The following is a 21,950-nucleotide window of genomic DNA, read 5'->3' on the forward strand; positions in this document are numbered from 1 at the left end:
ATATATATGTTCACAATGGAATATTACTCAGCCATCAAAAAAGTGAAATCTTGCCATTTGCAATAACATGGATGGAGCTAGAGGGTATTATGGTAAGTGAAATAAGTCAATCAGAGAAAGACAACTATCATATGGTTTCACTCATATGTGGAATTTAAGAAACCAAACAAAGGATCAAAGGGGAAGGATGGGAAAAATAAGACAAAATCAGAGAAGGAGACAAACCATAAGAGACTATTAACTGTAGGAAACAAGAGGGTTGCTGGAGGGGAGGTGGATGGGGGGATGGCATAACTGGGTGATGGGCATTAGGAAGGCATATGATGTGATGAGCACTGAGTATTATATGCAACAGATGAATAACTGAACTCTACATCTGAAACTAATGATACACTGTAGGTTAACTAACAGAGTTTAAATAAAATAAGCCAATAAATAAATAAATAATAACTGACCTGTCGTCTTCTATTCTTTTAGTCTTATTGGTAAAGAGGTGTTAAAAATCCATTTCTGGCTCCTCTGGGTCACTTCCAAACCACCATCTCTGTTTCTCACCTCAGAATTTATTCTTGCAGTCCGGAAAGACCTGAGCAATTAGGTACAAGAAGAGGATGGAGAAGATAATATAAAGAAAAGCAAAGACATCCTGCTGGAGGACCAACTCAGATCATGAAATAGAGATTTGCTCCTCCCTGGAACTGCCTGGGTTCCTACTGGCTTTCTAGGCATTGTATATTATGAAAGAAACCTCTATTATTTAAGAACAATTCTTTTTCTTGCAACAAAAAGGACATAATTAACATAGCATCAAACTTCATTCTTTCTTTCAGCTATCCACTTTCATGGCCACATCCTGTACTTTCTTGTTAATCAGAACAACTTTGCATCTGGAATCTTAAATTCAAATATCTATCTACATCCTCCTAGGTTGAAGACTCCCTTCCTCCATTATAATTTGTCTTCATTCCCACAGGATCCTCTTTTCTTGACCCTTCCTCTTATTTCAGACTACCCTACTGCCACCCCTTTCATAGATCCACTTCCTTCCCTGACTCCCAACTTCCTTAACTTCCTTCAACCCTAAACCCTTACTGCCTTCCTGCATAATCAGCTCCGCTAAGGGATCGCTTCCCTTGTCTTCCTGCCACGTTTGTCCCAGTCTCTTGACTTGTTCTCCCTCTCTACTGGTTCCATCTCTGAATCTCTAAACATCCTCAAGACTTACATATCTGTTTTTAGATCCCTTTTTCTTTATGCCCACTTTCTCAGATTTCATGTGTTCTTTAATGGTCATTCTCACCAAAAGCACCAAAGCCATTCTAGGCAGGTCATTGATACCTCCCAATTCTCACATCCTATTAATTCTCTTTGGGCCTCATCCTGTCACTGAGATATTTGATGCATGGATCGCTCCCTCTGTCCTGAAATTCTCTCCTCCCATTACTTCTCTGACACTATCTTCTGGTTTCTTCATTACTTTACAATGTGGGGAATGAATGTGAGAAAGGGAAAGAGGCAGGAAAGGAAAGGCAGAAATTAATAATAAAGCAGTTTTTTCTTTCCCTAAATGAGGGGCAAAAGGCAAAATGTATTTCAATGTAATCAGATTTTACCATGAATATTTTTCCTTTCTTTTGGTTTCTGGGCCCACATATAATACCTTTTCCAATATGTAAAATCTATCCAAGGATTACCTTGTTTTATATGGTTTCAGGCATATGGCCCTGCTCAGATTAACCGACATGAGGTGTATGCAAAGCCTTTTGAGTTCTTCAGAATAACAAACTGTTATAAGGAACATCGTATAGCTAATATAGTAGGTACAAATTTTATGGTCACATATCTCAGATGTAAAACCAATGCCTTTTTAATTATTCTTTTTTTTAATATCTTTTCAGCGTAACAGAATTAATTGTTTTTCACCACACCCAATGCTCCATGCAACACGTGCCCTCCCTATTACCCACCACCTGGTTCCTCAACCTCCCACCCCACCGCCCCTTCAAAACCCTCTGGTTGTTTTTCAGAGTCCATAGTCTCTCATGGTTCATCTCCCCTTCCAATTTCCCTCAACTCCCTTCTCCTCTCCATCTCCCCATGTCCTCCATGTTCTTTGTTATGCTCCACAAATAAGTGAAACCATATGATAATTGACTCTCTGCTTGACTTACTTCACTCAGCATAATCTCTTCCAGTCCCATCCATGTTGCTACAAAAGTTGGGTATTCATCCTTTCTGATAGAGGCATAATACTCCATTGTGTATAAGGACCACATCTTCCTTATCCATTCGTCCATTGAAGGGCATCTTGGTTCTTTCCACAGTTTGGCGACCGTGGCCATTGCTGCTATGAACATTGGGGTACAGATGTCCCTTCTTTTCACTACATCTGTATCTTTGGGGTAAATACCCAGTAGTGCAATTGCAGGGTCATAGGGAAGCTCTGTTTTTAATTTCTTGAGGAATCTCCACACTGTTCTCCAAAGTGGCTGCACCAACTTGCATTCACACCAACAGTGTAAGAGGGTTCCCCTTTCTCCACATCCTCTCCAACACACGTTGTTTCCTGTCTTGCTAATTTTGGCCATTTTTTGGCCTTTTTAATTATTCTATACAGACATAATTTCACTACCTCTTCTAAACTCTCAAGAGCTGAGGACTCAACAGATAGTATTTATTTCAATCTATTGTGAAGTTCTGCGTGAAAACACTGTTTTTTAATGCTATAAACATTTTATGTTTGTAATACAGTTTCACTTACTTGGGAGTTCTGGTGGGAATTTGTTTCCTAGTTTTACTTACTGATTTTTATGTACAGGCAATCCTACTACTTTTAAAGTCACCTATTTGCTAAAATTCATTTGTTAACCCCAAATCAATATCCACAGTGCTTTTATGATTGTTCTCAGACACATGCATACGCAGAGTGGGGAGAAATTTGAATGGCCTGATGTGCAATTCTCATCACAGCTCTCATACTAGAAGCAAGCTTCCTTTCCATAGTATATTTGGTGCCATGCTCTTCATATTTTGTGCATTTTGTTAGTGATTCCAGTGCTTAAAATGGCCACATAGTGCTGAAGTGCTATCCAATGTTCCTTAGCACAAGAAGGCTGCAATGTACCTTACAGAGAAAATACAGGTTTTTTTTTTTAAGATTGATTGATTGATTGATTTGAGAGAGAGAGAGAGAGCACAAGGAGGGGGAGCAGCAGGCAGAGGGAGAAGGAGATGCAGGCTTCCCACAGAGCAGGGGGCCCGATGCAGAGCTCGATCCCAGGACCCTGGGACCATGACCTGAGCCAAAGGCAGAGGCTTAACCCACTGAGCCACCCAGCTGCCCCAAAAATACATGTATTGAAAAAGCTTCCTTCGGACAAGAGTTAAGAGTGCTGGTGACTGTGAGTTCATTGTTAATGAATCGACAATGTGGTACATCCAGAAAAAGGAAGAGAACATTTGCTGTTCTGAACACGTGGCTGCTCTAGAGAGTTCTAAAACATAATCAGTGTGTGATGAAGCCATGGAAAAAGTGGAAAAGTGGGAAAATTTGTGGATCCATGAGATGAGGATTAATTTTTTAAGATTTTATTTATTTATTTGACAGCGAGAGAGAGAAATCACAAGTAGGCAGAGAGAGAGAGAGAGAAGGAAGCAGGCTCCCTGCTGAGCAGAGAGCCCGATGTTGGACTCGATCCCAGGACCCCTGAGATCATGACCTGAGCCGAAGGCAGCGGCTTAACCCACTGAGCCACCCAGTCACCCCTGATTAATTTTTTTTTTAAATATAGTGGACAGCATCGTTGTGACAGCGAAAGCCAAAAAAAAAAAAAAAAAATGGTAACTGACCTGCACAATTCAAAAGGCCACATGGTGTGAAAAATGTTCAACTTGTACGTTGCCATGAACGCTTAATTGGTGAATGCTGAACACTTGTTCCTAACAAAAATATGGGGTTAGGTTCCTGTGAGCCACAGCCATTTGCCAGCACAGGTTCATTTGCCAACATCCTCGTAAAATAAGAAGTCTCATTATTGAAAACCTGCTTTTTCACATAACTCTTTTCCTGTATACCACTCAGCAGACATTTAAAATATTGTTCCCAAGATTTCTGATATGCAGAAATTGTATTCACCAAGTAAGTGAAAATATTTCCAGACCCTTCAGTAAGCCACTTAGGAAGCCAGAGTCCACGTCCTGCAGTGTAATATTTCCTTCACGTCTAGAAGTGGTGAGAGAAAGCCAGGAATTCTGGGCGTGAGGTGGCAGCCAAGAGGCAGCCCAGTAAGCAAGTGCTCTTCCTTCCTCCAGATGCAGGTGGCGGCCGGCGCAGAGGGAGTCTGAGAGGCACACGGACATATCCAATACTCTCATCTAATCTTCTGTGGCACCAAATAAGCTTCTTCAGGGCCCGGATGATGCCAGGTGCACAATTTATCACCTGCAAATGCTAAGAGTATATGTAGCAGGTACCCAGTAACTATTTATTAAACTGATGCATATGAGATGGAAAAAACAAACAAAGGAACCAATAAGAATGGACCATCTGAGTCAAGAGAGTCACCTAAACTCTTTTTTTTAAAATATTTTATTTTTAAAAAAAAATATTTTATTTATTTATTCAGGAGAGAGAGAGGAAAAAAAAGAGAAAGAGCATGAGCAGGGGGAGAGAGAGAGGCTTACTCCTTGCTGAGTATGCTCTCTTTTTTTAATTTTTTTTTTTTAGATTTTTATTTATTTATTTGACAGACAGAGATCACAAGTAGGCAGAGAGGCAGGCAGAGAAAGAGAGGAGGAAGCAGGCTCCCTGCCGAGCAGAGAGCCCAACGCGGAACTCGATCCCAGGACCCTGAGATCATGACCTGAGCTGAAGGCAGAGGCTTAGCCCACTGAGCCACCCAGGCGCCTGCTGAGTTGCTCTTATTGTTATTCCTGCTTTAGCTACCACAAAAGCAAACTAGCTGATAAAAGACAAATCAAGCTAGTGATTTAATAAATTCCAGTGTAAGTCATATCAGTGTTAGTAAATAACATCATCAAACACTCAGCATGAAAGCTAAAGCAGTAACACAGAGAGTTTCTAAGTGGCCCCAATTTGAAATGATCAGATAACATACAAAGGAATTTAAGCAAATATTCATATTATATATAAATATATATAAATGTGGGTACAGCATTTATAGAGTATTCTCTCCAATATTTAGCTATATGCAATAATGTGCAAAAATGTCAAGTATAATATTTAAACAATTATAAAAGGGCAATAATAAAGAGTTAATCATTTTTACTACAGCCTAAGCATGGGGAGTGGGGCCATATAGATCAACAGATAAATCTGGATGCACACCAATTTGTATTAGATCAAATTAGTTCCGTAAAGGTATTAATTTGATATTTTGTGGAGGATGATTTTAAATGAACGTATTTGTCTAGTGTGTGAAGGTACAGCAGTGTGTGATTGAAAAAGAAAAACAAATGTTTTTGAGAAGTGAATTAACTTCTTTAAACAACAGATTTGAACGGATAAAGTTCTTTTTTAGTATTTTTCTTCATCTTCATTTCGTATTTGTTGGACAGATTAGTAACACTTCATAGTTTTTAGAAAATCTCTTTAAGTTACATAAATAGTAGCATGAGTGAATTTTAAATTCAGAATTAAGCCTCAAGTGTCCTTCTGTACTTGGGAAAATTGTTGTGAAAACCAGGCCATCTGCTGCGGTACTACAGTTACATGTGGCCCTCAGAATGTGTCCCACGTGCTCTGTTTTAGCACTCTGTTGGATTATTAGCCCGCAAAACAAGTTCACCTTGATCTTTTACATTAAACATAAAGCAGCCCAGGGACAACATTTGACATAAATCTAAACCTGTGACGTTTCCACTCCAAGAAGGCAGAAATAAAACGGAGCTTTGGGCTAGATTATGACAAAACATCACAAGGGCCAGAAACCCAAGTCTTGAAGCTCTCGGTCAGTCGGGAAACATGGCGAGTGCCTCTCCCGAACAGAATCAAAATCACTGCTCAGCGGTAAACAGCAGCAACCCGCTGGTGCAGGGCAACCTCCCCACCCTGACCGTATCTGGAAAGATCCGAGTGACAGTTACTTTCTTCCTTTTTCTACTCTCTGCAAGTTTTAATGCTTCTTTCCTGCTGAAACTTCAGAAGTGGACTCAAAAGAAAGAGAAAGGGAGAAAGCTGTCGAGAATGAAGGTGCTTTTAAAACATCTGACCTTAGCCAACCTGTTGGAGACTCTGATTGTCATGCCGCTGGATGGAATGTGGAACATTACGGTCCAGTGGTATGCCGGAGAGTTCCTCTGCAAAGTCCTCAGCTACCTGAAGCTTTTCTCCATGTATGCCCCAGCCTTCATGATGGTAGTGATCAGCCTGGACCGCTCCCTGGCCATCACGAGGCCTCTAGCTATGAAAAGCAATGGCATTGGACAGTCCATGATTGGCTTGGCCTGGCTCCTCAGTGGTATCTTGGCTGGACCACAGGTAAACCACTAACGTGAACTTTTTAGGATATGGCAATCACAGATTCCCTATCTAAGCTCGAGGGCTGCATTTTATGATCGCAAGTCAAAAGCAGCATTGTATTATCTTTGAAAGATTTGACTCAGGGAATTAGAGAGTGGAATTTAATCCTGGCTCTGTTACCTTGGGCACATCTTTTAACTTCTCTGAGTTTCAGTTCCTTCATTTATAAAACGGAGATAATGCCTACTTTAGGCAGCTTTCGTGAAGATGAAATGAACAATGCATTAAAGTGTCTAGCATGAGCTCTGGTACGTAGTAAATGCTCCTCAAAAAATGTAGCTTTTGTCAAATTTGACCTCACTCCCCATCTTATTCTTTCATCTAGTTTTCCATTCACTCTGATTGATATGGAGAGAATCTTGAGGAACTGTGAAATCTGCACAGGTATAGAGTGTTTATAACTTGTCTCATTGGGACTTAAGTGGAAACGACTCTGTTACTGTTGCAACTTGGAATTATTCTTTAACTAGTATGTTGTTCCTCAGTTTGCAGCTGGGCGGAATTGAACAAAGAGGAAATGTGGGAAATCGTGGACTTTTGAAATTTGAATATTTCTCTGGGATTTACTTGAGCTTAGCTGGAGTAGGCTAGACTGCAACAGGCTGACAGCAACATCAGGATTGTTGGTGTAGGCCTCAGATACTGCTCCAGATTGTCCTCATCAGAGGCAACCTGATTAACTAACCTGCAGAATCAGCCTCTTTGAGCAGCCATATCTCTGAAGAAAAGGACACATTGTTACAGAGAGCAAAGATCCTTTAATAACAGATAAAGAAGTTATCTGTATGCTTGTAAAGGCACGGTGTGATGATGAACCTAGGGTACAAGGATATGTCAAGTAGTGACGTCCAAGTTAACCAGGATGTTCCAAAAACCAGCCTCTAAAATGGAAGTTATCTAGACATTCTACTATGAGCCAGGTGGTTAAAAACAACAACAACAACAACAATAAACAAACAAAAAATCCTGCCCTGCAGAACTCACTAAACAGAGCAAAACTCTAGAAAGTTGGATAACGAAATTTTCCTACCAATTCCTCACTTAACTCATTGTTTCTGGATACTAGATCCATTTAATTAGGATGTATTTTATAGCAGGAAAAATGGGAAAAGCTAAAATGTTTTGATCTGCCTGGAGAAAAGTATAATACAATGCTTCTCACAGTGACTAGATATATAATAATAGGCTTAGTAAATGTTTCTCGCCAAATGATGTTATTTAGCTAAGGCTTATGCCTGAAGTTTTCCATTTTGTTTCTTTAAAGTAAGAGTACTACTTATTTATTGATTTTCTTAGGGAAGATAAGTAAGTTAGGCTCTTCACACTGAGTCTGATGCTGATGAAACAAAGAAACAGCCCTCAAAGAAAGTGTAATTCAACTGTGGAAACAAAACTTATATAAAACTAATACAACATACAACTATATATTAAACACTTTTTAAAAAAATTTTTTTAATATATTAAACACTTTTTAAATAAAGATTTTATTTATTTATTTATTTGACAGAGAGAGAGACTGACAGCAAGCACAAACAGGGGGAGCAACAGACAGAGGCAGAAGGAGAAGCAGGGAGCCCAATGTAGGACTTGATCCCAGGACCCCTGGGATGATGACCTGGGCCAAAGGCAGCCGCTCAACAACTGAGCCACCCAGGCGCCCCTATATGAAACACTTTTAAAACCTATTACAAGTACCATGCCTGGGTGGCTCAGTTGGTTAAGCAGTTGCCTTTGGCTCAGGTCATGATCTCAGAGTACTGGGATCAAGCCCCACATCCAGCCCCACATTGGGCTTCTGGCTCTGTGGGAAGCCTGCTTCTTCCTCTCCCACTCTCCCTGCTTGTGTTCTCTCTCTTGCTGTGTCTCTATCAAATTAATAATAAAGTCTTTTTAAAAAATCTATTACAAGTGTAAGAAGAAGGAGAGATGAATAAGAGTTGAAATGGGAAAGGAATGTTTTAAGGCTAAAGATAGGATAAGTTGAAAATTTTTAAATGGATGGTATTTGGATGAAAAAAATTAGTCAAAGATCACATATATTTTCAGCAAGGGTTGAAAAGTGTGATTAATTTTCACAGGAGCCTTGTCTGGCTGAAGCAAAAGATTGAGAGGTAGGACTAGCAGGAAATCAGATTTGGTGGTTGCCCCCTTTTCTTCCACCTCGTAGTGAACAATTTGTCATAAAATATCATGATTATGTATTTCCTGGTCATTGCCATTAAGGTATACACTCTTAAGTGATCGAGTCTCTGTTATGTTCAACTTAATTAATATTCCAGGTACCTAGTAAGATTACTAGCAAAAATAGAAATTTAAAATGTTTGGATAATGTGATTTTTCTTCAGATTAAATAAATCCTTCACCTTCTCCTTAAACAAAAAGCTTGGATGAGGGAGTCAGTGAATGAGGAGTATGGTGGACCCGTGTTAAGGAAGACAGTGATAACCGGGGAAATTCTGAAATGAATGTGGGAGCTATTAATCCTTCGTGAGTCCTGGGCAAGAAATAAAGTGATTTTTTAAGAAAAATACTTGACGAAAATTTACATAGACCCAAACAGATGCAAGAGACAGAGAAACCTTTCCCAGCTTTTCTGGCCATGACGTGATTATGTTGGTGGCTAGGGTAGTGTCAGAGAGAACTGATTGTAAGAGGGACATTTCAAACAAAAACAAAGCTTGGAAACAAGTTGGATTTAGGGAGTTAAGAGCCAGAGGGTGTAAACTACAGCTCCGATATTTTTAGACAAGGAGTTTTAACAGTAGAACCATTGAAATAGGCAGATGGGTTGAGAAATGGAGTGTTTGCTTGCCTGGTCATTTCTTTGTTTGTTTGAAGGGGGAAAGAAGGCAGGCTCTGAAAGAGCTGAAAACATTTGCTCTGGGACATAATGTTACCAATATAAGGTCATCGTGTGAGTACAGGTATTTGGAAAATAGTTAGTTGGTAAGTTGGGATACCGATGAAAGTTGAAACAGAAGTAGGAATAGGTCAGTTTGAGGGGCTAAATTGGTTGAGTGTTCAACTCTTAATTTCAGCTCAGGTGGTGATCTCAGGGTCATGGGATCAAGCCCCTCTTTGGCAATCTGCGCTCTACAGGGAGTCTGCTAGAGGATCCTCTCCTTTCCCTCTGCTCCAGCCCCTGCCTCCACCCGCCTGTGACAGTGCGCACTGTCTTGTGCGCTCTCTCTCTCTAAAATAAGTAAATATTTGTTTAAAAAAAAGAAAAGAAATAGGTCAATTTGTGATACTATCTAAAATGCAAACCAATAATGTCAGTCTCCTTTAAAGGACTGTCCCAGAGGCTATAAAAAATAAATTGCTTTAGGGGTGCCTGGGTGGCTCAGTGGGTTAAAGCCTCTGCCTTTGGCTCAGGTCATGATCCCAGGGTCCTGGGATCGAGTCCCACATCGGGCTCTCTGCTCAGCAGGGAGCCTGCTTCCCCCCTCTCTCTCTGCCTGCCTCTCTGCCTGCTTGTCATCTCTGTCAAATAAATAAATAAAATCTTAAAAAAAATAAAATAATAAATTGCTTTATTAATTCAATTATTTTCATCTAAGTATATCAAAGCAATAATAGAAAGATAATGTCAAATACTTATCTATCTTGATGTAGTAAGAAAAAATATGAAATTAATTTTCATTGTTTAGGATGTTCATCTAATAGCCTGACCTTAAATACATTTTACTCTTCCTGAGAGATTTATGTGCATCTGGGCCACAGAAAATGACAGTACTATTTCATGGTGAAACCCATGACTCATCCTTACTCTCAGCAGCAGATTATATTTATAAAGCACTTTACTGAAGTTTGCTGAAAAACCTCATTCTATGCAGTATGTAACAGCCATGTTATTATCCCCATCCGGCGTATCAGAGAAAGCATAAAGAGTATCTTTGAGAGCAATGGTGTGCGAATCTTTCTGGTGGTAACCCAAAGTTAGAAGTACATACCACATAGAGATTTTGTCTGTCTGTTTCTCACACACCTATAACTGAGAAAATTTTTCACAAAAATTCAACTCTGTTTCATTTCATTTTTTAATGTTGATTGCAACTAACTGATGGGTATAATCTGCAGTCAGGGGCGCCCAGGTGGCTCAGGCAGTTAAGCTTCTGCCTTCAGCTCAGGTCATGATCCCAGAGTCCTGAGATCCAGTCCCACATCAGCTTCCTTGCTCAGTGGGGAGCCTGTTTCTCCCTCTGCCTGCCACTCTGCCTGCTTGTACTCTCTCTCCCTCTCTCTGACAAATAAATAAAATCTTAAAAAAAAAAATCTTCAGCTCAAAAATGACTGGTCCAAAGGGGTTCATTGACTTTCCCAATGTCACTTGGCCTGTTGGACTCATGTCTTTTTACTAAGTTCAGTTTTGGTTTTTGATATTAGAGCTCTCTGCTCTCTCTCTGAATAAAGAGGTTTTAACCCCATTACTAATGTTACACATATTTAATGGGAAAGATGAGAGATTGAGAGGACTTTTTATTTCTAGACTGTGACACATCCCAAGTCAACCTCCTGGTTCACCATGCTCTCCAGATAAGCCCACTGACAAAGGTTCATCCTTAGCGGCTAATTCACATTGAAAGGATGACTTTAATCATCGTCCTCTGGTGCACAGACTGATCATCTGTTACTGAGTAATTCTGTGATAGTTTGAGGATATATTTTCAGAAGTTTCAGCATTGCATAGCTGAACTTCCAAACTTTTTCCTAGTAATGGAATTTTTTAAAAAGCCAAATTCTATCAGGAGCCCCAATAAATACATGAAACATATGAGCGGAGCTGTTCTTGCTGAAAAGGGATAAGGAGGCATTCACTAGGCCTGCCCACGGTCTCTGAAGACCTTAGATCTCTCTGCAGCAAAGATTGGAAGGCAAATAATAGAAATGGCATGAGTATTGGATTTAAACAAAGTTGGTTTTAAATCCTAATGCTCTCTCTTACCATCTCTGTGGCTCTGAATAAGTTACTTAACTAAATTTAAAAGAATAGTGGTGAAGAATAAATTGTAAAGAATAAGATACATAAAATCACCTAGTACAAGACTTTATGCTTAGACACTCCATTAATGTTCTTTCCTTCCTCTCCTCCTATTTTCATTCCTTTGTTCACAATGGAGTTTTTGAAGTCAGGAGGGAAAATAATAGGGAAATATAAGTATGAATATTAAATGATTCTTTAAGAGACAGCAAAGAGAATTGCTTCCCTGAAGATTGATTTCCAATTTCTCAAAATTATAGCATTCATTCTGACTGATAAGTCAGGTTTGCCAAACTACCTCTAGTTAACAAGCTATCCTACTCATTCTGAAAGCAATATATGTCAAAGCATAACAATGCAAGTTTTGAAGGTATTATCTGTAACAGTAAAATAAGGTCGGAAGGAAGAAAAGAAGGAAGGGTGAGAGAGAACGAGGGAAAGAGAGTGGGAGAAAAGAAAAAAGAAGGGAAGGGAAGGAAACAACATGACCTGAAAGAAAATCTGCCTTCAGACTCTGTGTGGTTGGGCTGGTAAGTACACGTTGAGGAGAAAACATTTCTTGAATTAGGTGTGTTCATATCTAATCAAAAATCACATGGTTTCCAACGGCAGTCATCTCTCACCACAAGAATCTTGCGGAAGTTCATACCACTCGTTCATCTGTGTTAATATGGAGCATTACATGCTGACGGCATTTAAATTCTATCACTGACCTAGGTTGGAAGGCAAGATATATGAGACATCCTTTAGTTTTTGGTGTAAAGATATGTGATCTGAAGAGGTATAGAGGCGTGCCTTGACACACAGAATGTACTTGATCGGACTAGAATGTACTTCTGAACATGACAAGCAGCTTAAATCCAATCAATACTCATCACTGGCACAATACGCCAAGAATTATACTGGAACATAGAAGTAGCAAACTAATAACATAAATAACAACAATGAACAAACATACATAAATAAATAAATAACAATAATGATGATCATGATAAACATTATTTATGGAATATATAATTATGTGTCAGGAGTTGTGCTAAATCCTTTTGCATGCATTATCTCATGTAAGGCTCCCAAAACCCTACATATTATATATAGTTATAATCTTCATTCATACAGAAACTAGGGTTAAGAATGTTCTATAAAATGCCCAATATTGGGGCTCCTGGGTGGCTCAATCAATTAAGCATCTGCCTTCTGCTCAGGTCTTGATCCCTGGAATCAAGTCCCGCATCAGGATCTCTGCTCATCAGGGAGCCTGCTTCTCCCTCTGCCTGCTTCTCCTTCTGCCTACTGCTCCCTCTGCCTGCTGCTCCCCCTGCTTGTGCGCCCTCTCTCTCTCCCAAATAAAAAAAAAAATCTAAAAAAAAAAAAAAAAGCCCAAGATTACCATCTAGTAAGTGCAGATATCAGTCCATTCGGTTAACTCCATACCCAGAGCTTTTAGCTACTAAACTATATTACACTATGCAATGTCGTCTATTTCAGGTTTTTTTGTTTTGTTTTGTTTTTTTTCCTGTAGGAGACTAGAGAAAGAAAAGGCAGGAAAGTCTTAAGTTGAGAACAGATGGCTAAGAGCGAGCAGGAAGAGATATATGGTAAACATTTATAAATATATAAATTAATATATATGGATACACATTTACAAGTTGTGTGCCTTGCAATTTTTATAATAGTAATGGTTTCAACTTGCACAAAGCTGTGTGCCAGGCATTATTCTAAGTGCCTTGCAAGCATTAACTCAAGTGATTGTCTTGACAGCTCCTAGCGGTAAATACTGTCAATATCTCCATTTTATAGATGAGGAAACTGAAGCACATCACCTCACGATAATCACCGCTGGAAAGGATTAGGTAATAACGCAATTAGTCTGGGGTAAAGTGAGGGTCAAAAACAATACTCCAAGAAGCATCTGCCAACGACTTTCAAGAAGGAAAACAGATGCTTTTTTTATGGCAAAATAAAGCAAACATTGGTGAGAACTGGGGCCCAGGATGAGAGAGGAGAAACCAAGAAATTAAAGAATTATAATCCAAGGACAAAAAACAAAACATTGAAAGTAAAGTGGATCCCTATATTAATCATTCCAACGAACATGGCCTCGGAGCACAAATAAGCTAGGTTCAGCTTATCCATGGGCAGTAAGAACCTAAGTTACCCTAATGATCTACCGTATCACTCTTTGAGAACTTACAACAGTCTACCTTGTGTGGCTGGTGTCACATACATGCTATACCTCCCCTCCCTAATTTTAAATTCTCTGACAGCAGGATATATCTGGCTCATCTTTCATGACAGAGAGCACCTACTATAATTCTTGACCAAGAAACTGCTTTAACAATAAGCATTTGCAGTGCCTGGGTGGCTCAGTCGGTTATGCGTCGGACTCTTGATTTCAGCTCAGGTCATGATCTCAGGGTCGTGAGATCGAGTCTCATTGAAGGGCTCTGCACTCATCGTGGGGAGTCTGCTTCAGATTCTCTCTCCCTCTCCCTCTGCCCTTCCCCTACTTCTCTCTCTCTCAAAACGAAAAATTTAAATAAATTAAAAATAAGCATTTATTAAACAAAGATAACCATTAGCTCAAATCATAGTACTTTATTTCAAAGTTTCATCATTATGACTTAAAAATATGAAATATTAAAGTGAAGTTTTGGCAGAGCAGTGCAGAAAAGAAAGTCAAACTTGGGTCATATGGGTCCAAGTATGACTGGGAAGATAGGGAGAGAAGTAGCTAAGGTTTTAAAGAAATAATAGATTTTTAGGTTCTATGTGAAGTAAGGCCTCCAAAGCCCTCCAACTCACAACATCTGTCAGGCCAAATTCGAAACTAAACTTTAAATAAGTTCAGGTTGCAAAGAAGTATGGAAAATTTAAATGGTTACTTTGTGATGCGGAAAAGTTGGTCTGGATTGTAAAGTAGAGTTAGCTGAACAGGTGTTTGGTTTCTGAACTTTTAAATTTGATTATATAATCATTGGGCGCCCTCTAGTGGATTAATTTAAAAATACTATTTTGCCCTTGAAAGGAGGTCTGAAACTGAAAATGAACATTTTTTTTTTTAAGATTTTATTTATTTGACAGACAGAGAGCACAAGTAGACAGAGAGGCAGGCAGAGGGAGAGGGGGGAGGAAGCAGGCTCCCTGCGGAGCAGAGAGCCCGACGAGGGGCTGGATCCCAGGACGCTGGGTTCATGACCTGAGCCGAGGCAGAGGCTTGAACCCACTGAGCCACTCAGGCGCCCCGAAAATCAACATTTTGATTACAAATAAAAGATACAGGAGCGCCTGGGTGGCTCAGTGGGTTAATGCCTCTGCCTTCGGCTCAGGTCATGATCCCAGGGTCCTGGGATCCAGCCCCGCATCGGGCTCTCTGTTCAGTGGGGAGCCTGCTTCCTCCTCTCTCTCTGCCTGCCTCTCTACCTAGTTGTGATTTCTCTCTGTCAAATAAAAAAAAAAAGAAGATACAGCATTATATTTTATATTATGTTTACTATATTTTATTTATTGTTTATTATATTTATATTTTATTAAATTTTTCTACTCTACAAGCAAAGAGAGTAAATAAGTGTTCTTTTTTTTAAGGAACACTCCACTCCCTCTCCAATACCTCAGAAAAGAAAGAAATCCTAGACCTGTGGAATTAATTAAATTAAAATTTATTAATTCAATCAAAAACGTTAAAAAATCTCATTTCCTTAAAATTTTAAAAATCCTGTAACATTCTTGCTTGAATTTACTTGCTATTAGTTTTATAGTGCTTGAGCACTCTTCTCATTTTAATAATGTATCATAGTAAAATGAAGTTTCTCAGTAGAAAAGCTTAGAAATGACTGGACAAGAAGTGTGCTTGATAAATGGGGAAAGAATGGGTGAATGTCTATTAGAACTTGTTTTTGAAAACTACTTAAAACATTTCTTTAATAGTTGATGTAATTTGTAATTTTTTTAAAAAAACATAATTTCGGGGTGCCTGGGTGGCTCAGTGGGTTAAAGCCTCCGTCTTCGGCATCCGGGCTCTCTGCTCAGCGGGGAGCATGCTTCCCTTCCTCTCTCTGCCTGCTTTTCTGCCTATGATTTCTGTCTGTCAAATAAATAAATAAAATCTTTAAAAAAAATTCACATTTAAAGAAAGATTGCAAGAATCACACAAAGATTTCTGGAATACCTTTCCCTCTGCTTCCCCAAATATTAATATTTTACTGCCTCTGTTTATTTGTTTTGTCTCCTAAACGCATTTTTTTCTGCATTATTTAAAAGTAAATTCACACATGATGTCCCTTTTAATACTTCAAGGTGGTTTTTCTGGCACATACAGTACAAAAATCAAAATCAGGAAATTAACACTGAAAAAATACTGTTATTTATGGTTGTGTGAGCTATAGGAAAAATTTTCCAACCAAAATCTTACGCAGAATTCCGATAAGATAGACTGAGTATGGTTAAAAAAAAATCTGTTATTTAATCCATATAATTTATTCATATCTCACCAACTGTCCCAATGATGTCCCTTTTAACATTTTAACAAAAGAAAATCCAAGATTGTACATTGGATTCAGCTGCCACATCTCACTAGCCTCCTTTCAATTGAAACCATTCCTCAGTCTCTCTTTGTGTTTCATAACATTGATGTTTTTGAAGAGCTCAGGCCACTTATTTAGTAGAATGCCCCTCTATTTGATTTTGTCTGATGTCTTCTCATGGTTAGATGCAGGTTATGCACTTCAGACAGAAATACCAAAGAAGTGATGGTGAGAACTTCTCAAAGCATTATATAAGGAAGCGGCTGCTGTCCATTGGTCCCATTATTGGCAATGCTAATTAATTATTTTGTCTTTCTCTACAGTCACGTTATTAATTTTACTCTTCATAATGAATAAGCATCTTACAGGTAGATACTTAGAAATTATGTAAATCCTGCTTTCCTCAAACTTCACCCATGTTTTTACTATCCATTGATGATTCTTGCCTAAATCATTTATTATTACCATCTGGTAATCACTACTTTCATCATTCCTTATACATTTATTAGTTGGCTTTCTACAATAATAAAGAGTTTTTTCCCCCTGTTCATTTCTTTGTTGTTACTGTTTTGTAATGTATTATCATCATGGACTCGTGGATCCTTAATTTATCCAACGGTTAATCATTCCTTTTTATCGGGGCTTTGTTTTTTGGTTTTGTGGTTTTGTTTTCAATGCTTACACTGTCCCAGACTTTCTTTCAAGCCGGCTCTAGAGCTCTTCTGACATACTCTACTATTCTTTTAGTACTTCCTGGCTTTTCGGCACAAGCTGTTCTAAGCACATATTATAGTTTGCCTGTGCCGGCCTTGGGAATCACCCGCTTCTCCAATGAGCTCTGGTTCCTTTTGGTAGAGAATATATTTGTAAACAAAATCTGGGTACAAGAGTGATGAATGTGCTTATTGCCACTAGCAAGTCCTTGTTCCTAGGCTCCCAGCAGACAGACAGAGCTAGAAAATACACACACAGAGAGACACACACGCACACGTGCACAGAAATCTACATGGAGATCTTGCTCATTCTTTTTCTCCATTGTGTGGGCCGCCAGATTGTATTCAGCTACTGTTGTATGAATTGGTATTTAAGCTCTTTTCAATATTTTTCAATTAAAAGCAATGCATCAAGGAATAACCTTGTGCCTGTGTATTTTCATATAACGGAAGTAGGAGTGTATCTTCAGAGTAAATTCCTGGATGTCAGATGGCTGGCTCAAAGGTAAATGCACACATAGTTATGCTACTTATGGCCAAATTCTTCTCCATAGGGATTGTGCCAATTTCCATGTCTACCAGCAATGTGGGAGAGTATCTATTTCCCCACAACGTGGCCATGACAATGTGTTGCTATTTTTCATTTTTGCCTGTCTTGAGAGTGAAAAATGCCATTTCAGCGTAGCCTTAATTGGCATTTTCTTTAACACAAATGAGGTTGAACATCTTTTCACATGCCAAAGCGCACTGCTATATCTTTTTCTGTGAATGGTCTATTCATGTCTTTTGACCATTTTAATGGGGTTGAGTGTCTCAAAAATAAAAGTTAAATATGTATTTTGGGGGCACATTCTAACAGTTAGACACAGGTTCGGGTGCTGCCGATATAGTGATAGACAAAATTCACTTGCAAAAACTTTACGCAGCATAATTGCATCTGAGATTGAAATACAAACGGTGTTTAAATCCTTGGTTGATGATTGTTCTGCTAGTTGAAATAATTTCCAAAAAATCCCAAATCCCATAGATTCATTCACATTACCCAAATATACCCAAATATAAGTAAAGATCCACTTACAACTCTTCACTGAAGCCCCAAAAGGGTAACGTCAAGGGGCTGAGCCGTTGCTTTGGGCAACACGTTCAAAGGCCTGCAGAATGCAGAAGGGGAGATGGAGAGGAGAAGGGAGTTGAGGGAAATTGGAAGGGGAGGTGAACCATGAGAGACTATGGACTCTGAAAAACAACCTGAGGGTTTTGAAGGGTCAGGGGTGGGAGGTTGGGGGAACCAGGGTGGGTAATAGGGAGGGCACGTGTTGCATGAAGCACTGGGTGTGGTGCAAAAACAATGAATACCGTACGTTGAAAAGAAATTTTAAAAAAAAGAATGCAGAAGGAAAAAGCTTTCAAGAAAACATGCAAGTACTGTTTGAAAGAAAGTAACGCCATTTCCTACTTTTTTTTCTTTCCTCACACAGTTATATATCTTCAGGATGATCCACTTAGCCGATAGCTCTGGACAGACAGAAGGTTTCTCTCAGTGTGTGACACACTGCAGTTTCCCGCAATGGTGGCATCAAGCCTTTTATAACTTCTTCACCTTCAGCTGCCTCTTCCTCATCCCTCTTCTCATCACGTTAATCTGCAACGCAAAAATCATCTTCACCCTGACACGGGTCCTTCATCAGGATCCCCACAGTACGTATTTCTTGGATTAGGCGCTAATTGTGGATAAAGAGGTGTTTTGTTTTGTTTTTAATTTATTTATTTGACAGAGAGAAATCACAAGCAGGCAGAGAGGCAGGCAGAGAGAGAGGAGGAAGCAGGCTCCCCGCTGAGCAGAGAGCCCGATGTGGGGCTCGATCCCAGGACCCTGGGATCATCACCTGAGCCGAAGGCAGAGGCTTAACCCACTGAGCCACCCAGGCGCCTCGGATAAACAGGTTTTAAATGGCAATTTTCAGCGCAGAGTGGCAGCTACTAGGTGCCCGATACTATTCCAAGCAGTTTGCATATTTAATAATCACAGTAACTCCATAAGGTGATACTTTTATTACACTTTTATTATCCCCAAATTACAGATGAGGTAATTTGGTATCTCCCAGTGTATCATGAAATTTGTATCATGAAAGTAAAAATGAAGGAACAATTACCTCATTGTACCCAGTATAAGCATCGGCAAATTGATCCCACTGGGCCCACCACAACTCTAGACCAAACACCGGATTTCTAGAATATTGCAAAGCACACCTCGTTAAAGCAGCGTCAAGAGACTCCTTGAAGTTGAGCTGCTCCGCTTCCCACTCAGATCCCCTTTCCGCACAACAGAACCGTGCGCCGGTGTGCGGGCCGCTGCTGGTGCGTGAAATGCTGTTGAAATGTAACTGGCTCTTTCATCTGAATCTTCACAGCTGTGGTTGTGCCTCTTTTGCTTCCATGCTCTGGTGCAGTCTCCCAAACTAAAATGTGGGACTTTGCAAACTAAACATGGCGATGTTGGCATGACATCCAGAAGACATGTTACCCAGGCCATGGCGCTTAAGTTAGACGGGTACACCTTAACAGAGAATCGTCTTAATTACTGTATGTGATTACTCTCCGCAGACATTTTCTCAAGGAAATAATTATGGTAATACTTGGGTGGTTCCCGGCACAAAACGGTATTTGATACTTCTTCAGAAATATACTGCAAAAACACTTGCCCTCAAAATCTTATCCCAGAGAAATTCAGTTCTATAAGGGGTGTCTAAGAGGGGCACAGGGAGAATAAGAAGGTAGCTCTCAAATAGGGATTAATCTGCAAAAATGTGAGCCAGGCAGAAGCAGAGAAAAAAAAAAAAAAAAAAAAAAACAATGGAGGCAGGGCACCTGGGTGGTTCAGTTGGTTAAGGGACTGCCTTTAGCTCAAGTCAAGATCCTGGAGTCCTGGGATCAAGTCCCACATCAGTCTCCCTGCTGCTCCTTGGGAAGTCTGCTTCTCCCTTTGACCTTCTCCCTTCTCATGCTCTCTCTCTCAAATAAATAAGCAAAACCTTAAAAAAAAAAAAAAAGGAAAGAAAAAAAGAAACAGCAAAGGCAAGGAGCAATAGTTAAATATTACTAAGACAGATTTAGTTAATTAATATTTTTCTTATTCTACCAATATGTATTAACGACTCAATATTGCTGGAAATGGTGATAGATATGGATACCACGGTGAATAAAACAGCCCAGTAACTATCCCGCTTTCATGGAGTCTCCAGTCTAGAAGAAAACAGACAGTAAAACCAATAAGGAAATACGATGATATCTCAAAAGAGGTAGAAGGACCGTATGTTACGGAAGATCCAACATTTTTTCAGATTCGGCCCCTGTGCTAAGCCAAGATACTTTTTTAAATGTGTTCATTCCTATTGATAGCTTTATTACTTATGTCACTAACGTTTACAGATATTGAGGATTAAACGAAATAACGTGTGAAAAGAACAAGGTACATAGGAAATGATAATTAGATTCGTATGACAGAAATCTACAACTAATCTGTACTCAATAAATTACTGATGGTAACATTTCTAGTCAAAAATTAATTTTATAATTAAAATATCATACATATAAATGTTTTCTCCATATTTCTACTCTTTTGTGATCAATGAGTAAGTTGCAAAACACCTACTTCTGAAAAGCATGATCTGTTTCCCTCAGAAAAAAATACAGCATGTGAAGGGTATTTTTTATTTTAAAATAGTAGTTCTGGGGGCACCTGGGTGGCTCAGTCGGTTAAGCGACTGCCTTCAGCTCAGGTCATGATCCTGGAGTCCCGGGATCGAGTCCCGCATCAGGCTTCCTGCTTGGCAGGGAGTCTGCTTCTCCCTCTGACAACTCATGCTCTCTCTCTCTCTCATTCCCTCTCAAATAAATAAATAAAATCTTTTTAAAAAAATAAACTAAAATAAAATAGTAGTTCTGGATTATGAAACGTAAGAATATATTTGGGGTATTTTAAAACTGCAGTTAAGAACTACATGCTAAACATCATGCAAGCAGCCTGTTAGAGTCAGCAATTCCATTAAACTCCAGTGAATTTACAGACACACACACACACACACACACACACCACATATGTAACAAACACAGACACACCTCACCTACACCACACAGATACCACACACACGAGCTCCACACATACAACCATACACACATCACACACACACCACGCACACACATGAACTTTAAATGATTTATTGATATGAAAAGGGAAATTGTTTTGAATATCATCAAAGAAGCACATGGCTGAGAAAGATAACTTTGGGTAATATCCTTTCATCCCCGTGTGATTTTCATCATCCTTACTGTCAGAGATCCTCAGATAGTAAGTATAGTTCTGTGTAAACACATAATTCAGTTCAGCTCCACTTCAGTCTATTCTCTGAAATTTGTGTTTTAAGAGGTGGAGGACGCACACTTTTCAGATCCGGATTAGTCTGGTGGAAACTTATTTTTAAGAGCACTGTTGTCTTTCATCTTCTCTATTCATTATATGACATAGTGGAAAACTTGGAACATTCATATCCTTTTCAAACAAATTTCGATTATTGGGGCGCCTGGGTGGCTCAGTGGGTTAAAGCCTCTGTCTTCGGCTCAGGTCATGATCCCAGATCCTGGGATCGAGCCCCGCATCGGGCTCTCTGCTCAGCAGGGACCTGCCTTCTCTCTCTGCCTGCCTCTCTGCCTACTTGTGACCTCTGTCTGTCAAATAAATAAATCTTTTTTAAAAAAAATTTTTTTAAATTTTCGATTATTAAGGATATTGGAAATTTATTCCTATTCCATTAATTAGTTTGAATCAGTGACTCTTCCTTTTTGTCCTTTTTGGTTTTGTAACAAAACTGGTCTTTAAACACCTACTTTTTTCTCTATCTAACAGAGCTCCAACTGAATCAATCCAAGAATAATATACCAAGAGCTCGGCTGAGGACCCTAAAGATGACGGTTGCATTTGCCGCCTCATTTACTGTCTGCTGGACTCCCTACTATGTCCTAGGAATTTGGTACTGGTTTGATCCGGAAATGGTAAACAGGGTGTCAGACCCAGTAAGTCACTTCTTCTTCCTCTTCGCTCTTCTAAATCCCTGCTTTGATCCCCTTATATATGGGTATTTCTCTCTGTGATTGATAGCCGAGGTAGGACATCAGATAAAGAAGAGCCAGGTAGT

The 21,950-nt window shown here is 39.4% G+C and overlaps 1 protein-coding gene across 2 annotated transcripts; it reads left to right on the forward strand.

The window, feature by feature from the left end:
• Window positions 1-5,983: 5,983 nt before the first annotated feature.
• Window positions 5,984-21,950, forward strand: GNRHR (gonadotropin releasing hormone receptor). Of its 2 annotated transcripts, none has more exons than XM_045989153.1 (3): window positions 5,984-6,499; window positions 18,237-18,456; window positions 21,662-21,950. In XM_045989153.1, exons 1-3 carry the CDS (start codon window positions 5,984-5,986, stop codon window positions 21,904-21,906), a joined length of 981 nt encoding a protein of 326 aa, XP_045845109.1. In that variant the 3' UTR covers window positions 21,907-21,950. The 2 variants fall into 2 exon arrangements, with proteins under 2 accessions (XP_045845109.1, XP_045845118.1); XM_045989162.1 differs by having other exon boundaries at window positions 18,365-18,456; window positions 21,662-21,689.

Source organism: Meles meles, chromosome 2, assembly GCF_922984935.1.
Source record: "Meles meles chromosome 2, mMelMel3.1 paternal haplotype, whole genome shotgun sequence".
Classification (NCBI taxonomy): Eukaryota; Metazoa; Chordata; class Mammalia; order Carnivora; family Mustelidae; genus Meles; species Meles meles.

Bases quoted from the DNA above. Each gene is read 5' to 3' on its own strand.
- GNRHR (XM_045989153.1), top strand. From the start codon at position 5,984: ATGGCGAGTGCCTCTCCCGAACAGAATCAAAATCACTGCTCAGCGGTA. The intron at 6,500-18,236 runs GTAAACCACTAA...TTCCTCACACAG, and splicing joins GTATCTTGGCTGGACCACAG to TTATATATCTTCAGGATGAT. The intron at 18,457-21,661 runs GTACGTATTTCT...TCTATCTAACAG, and splicing joins CCTTCATCAGGATCCCCACA to AGCTCCAACTGAATCAATCC.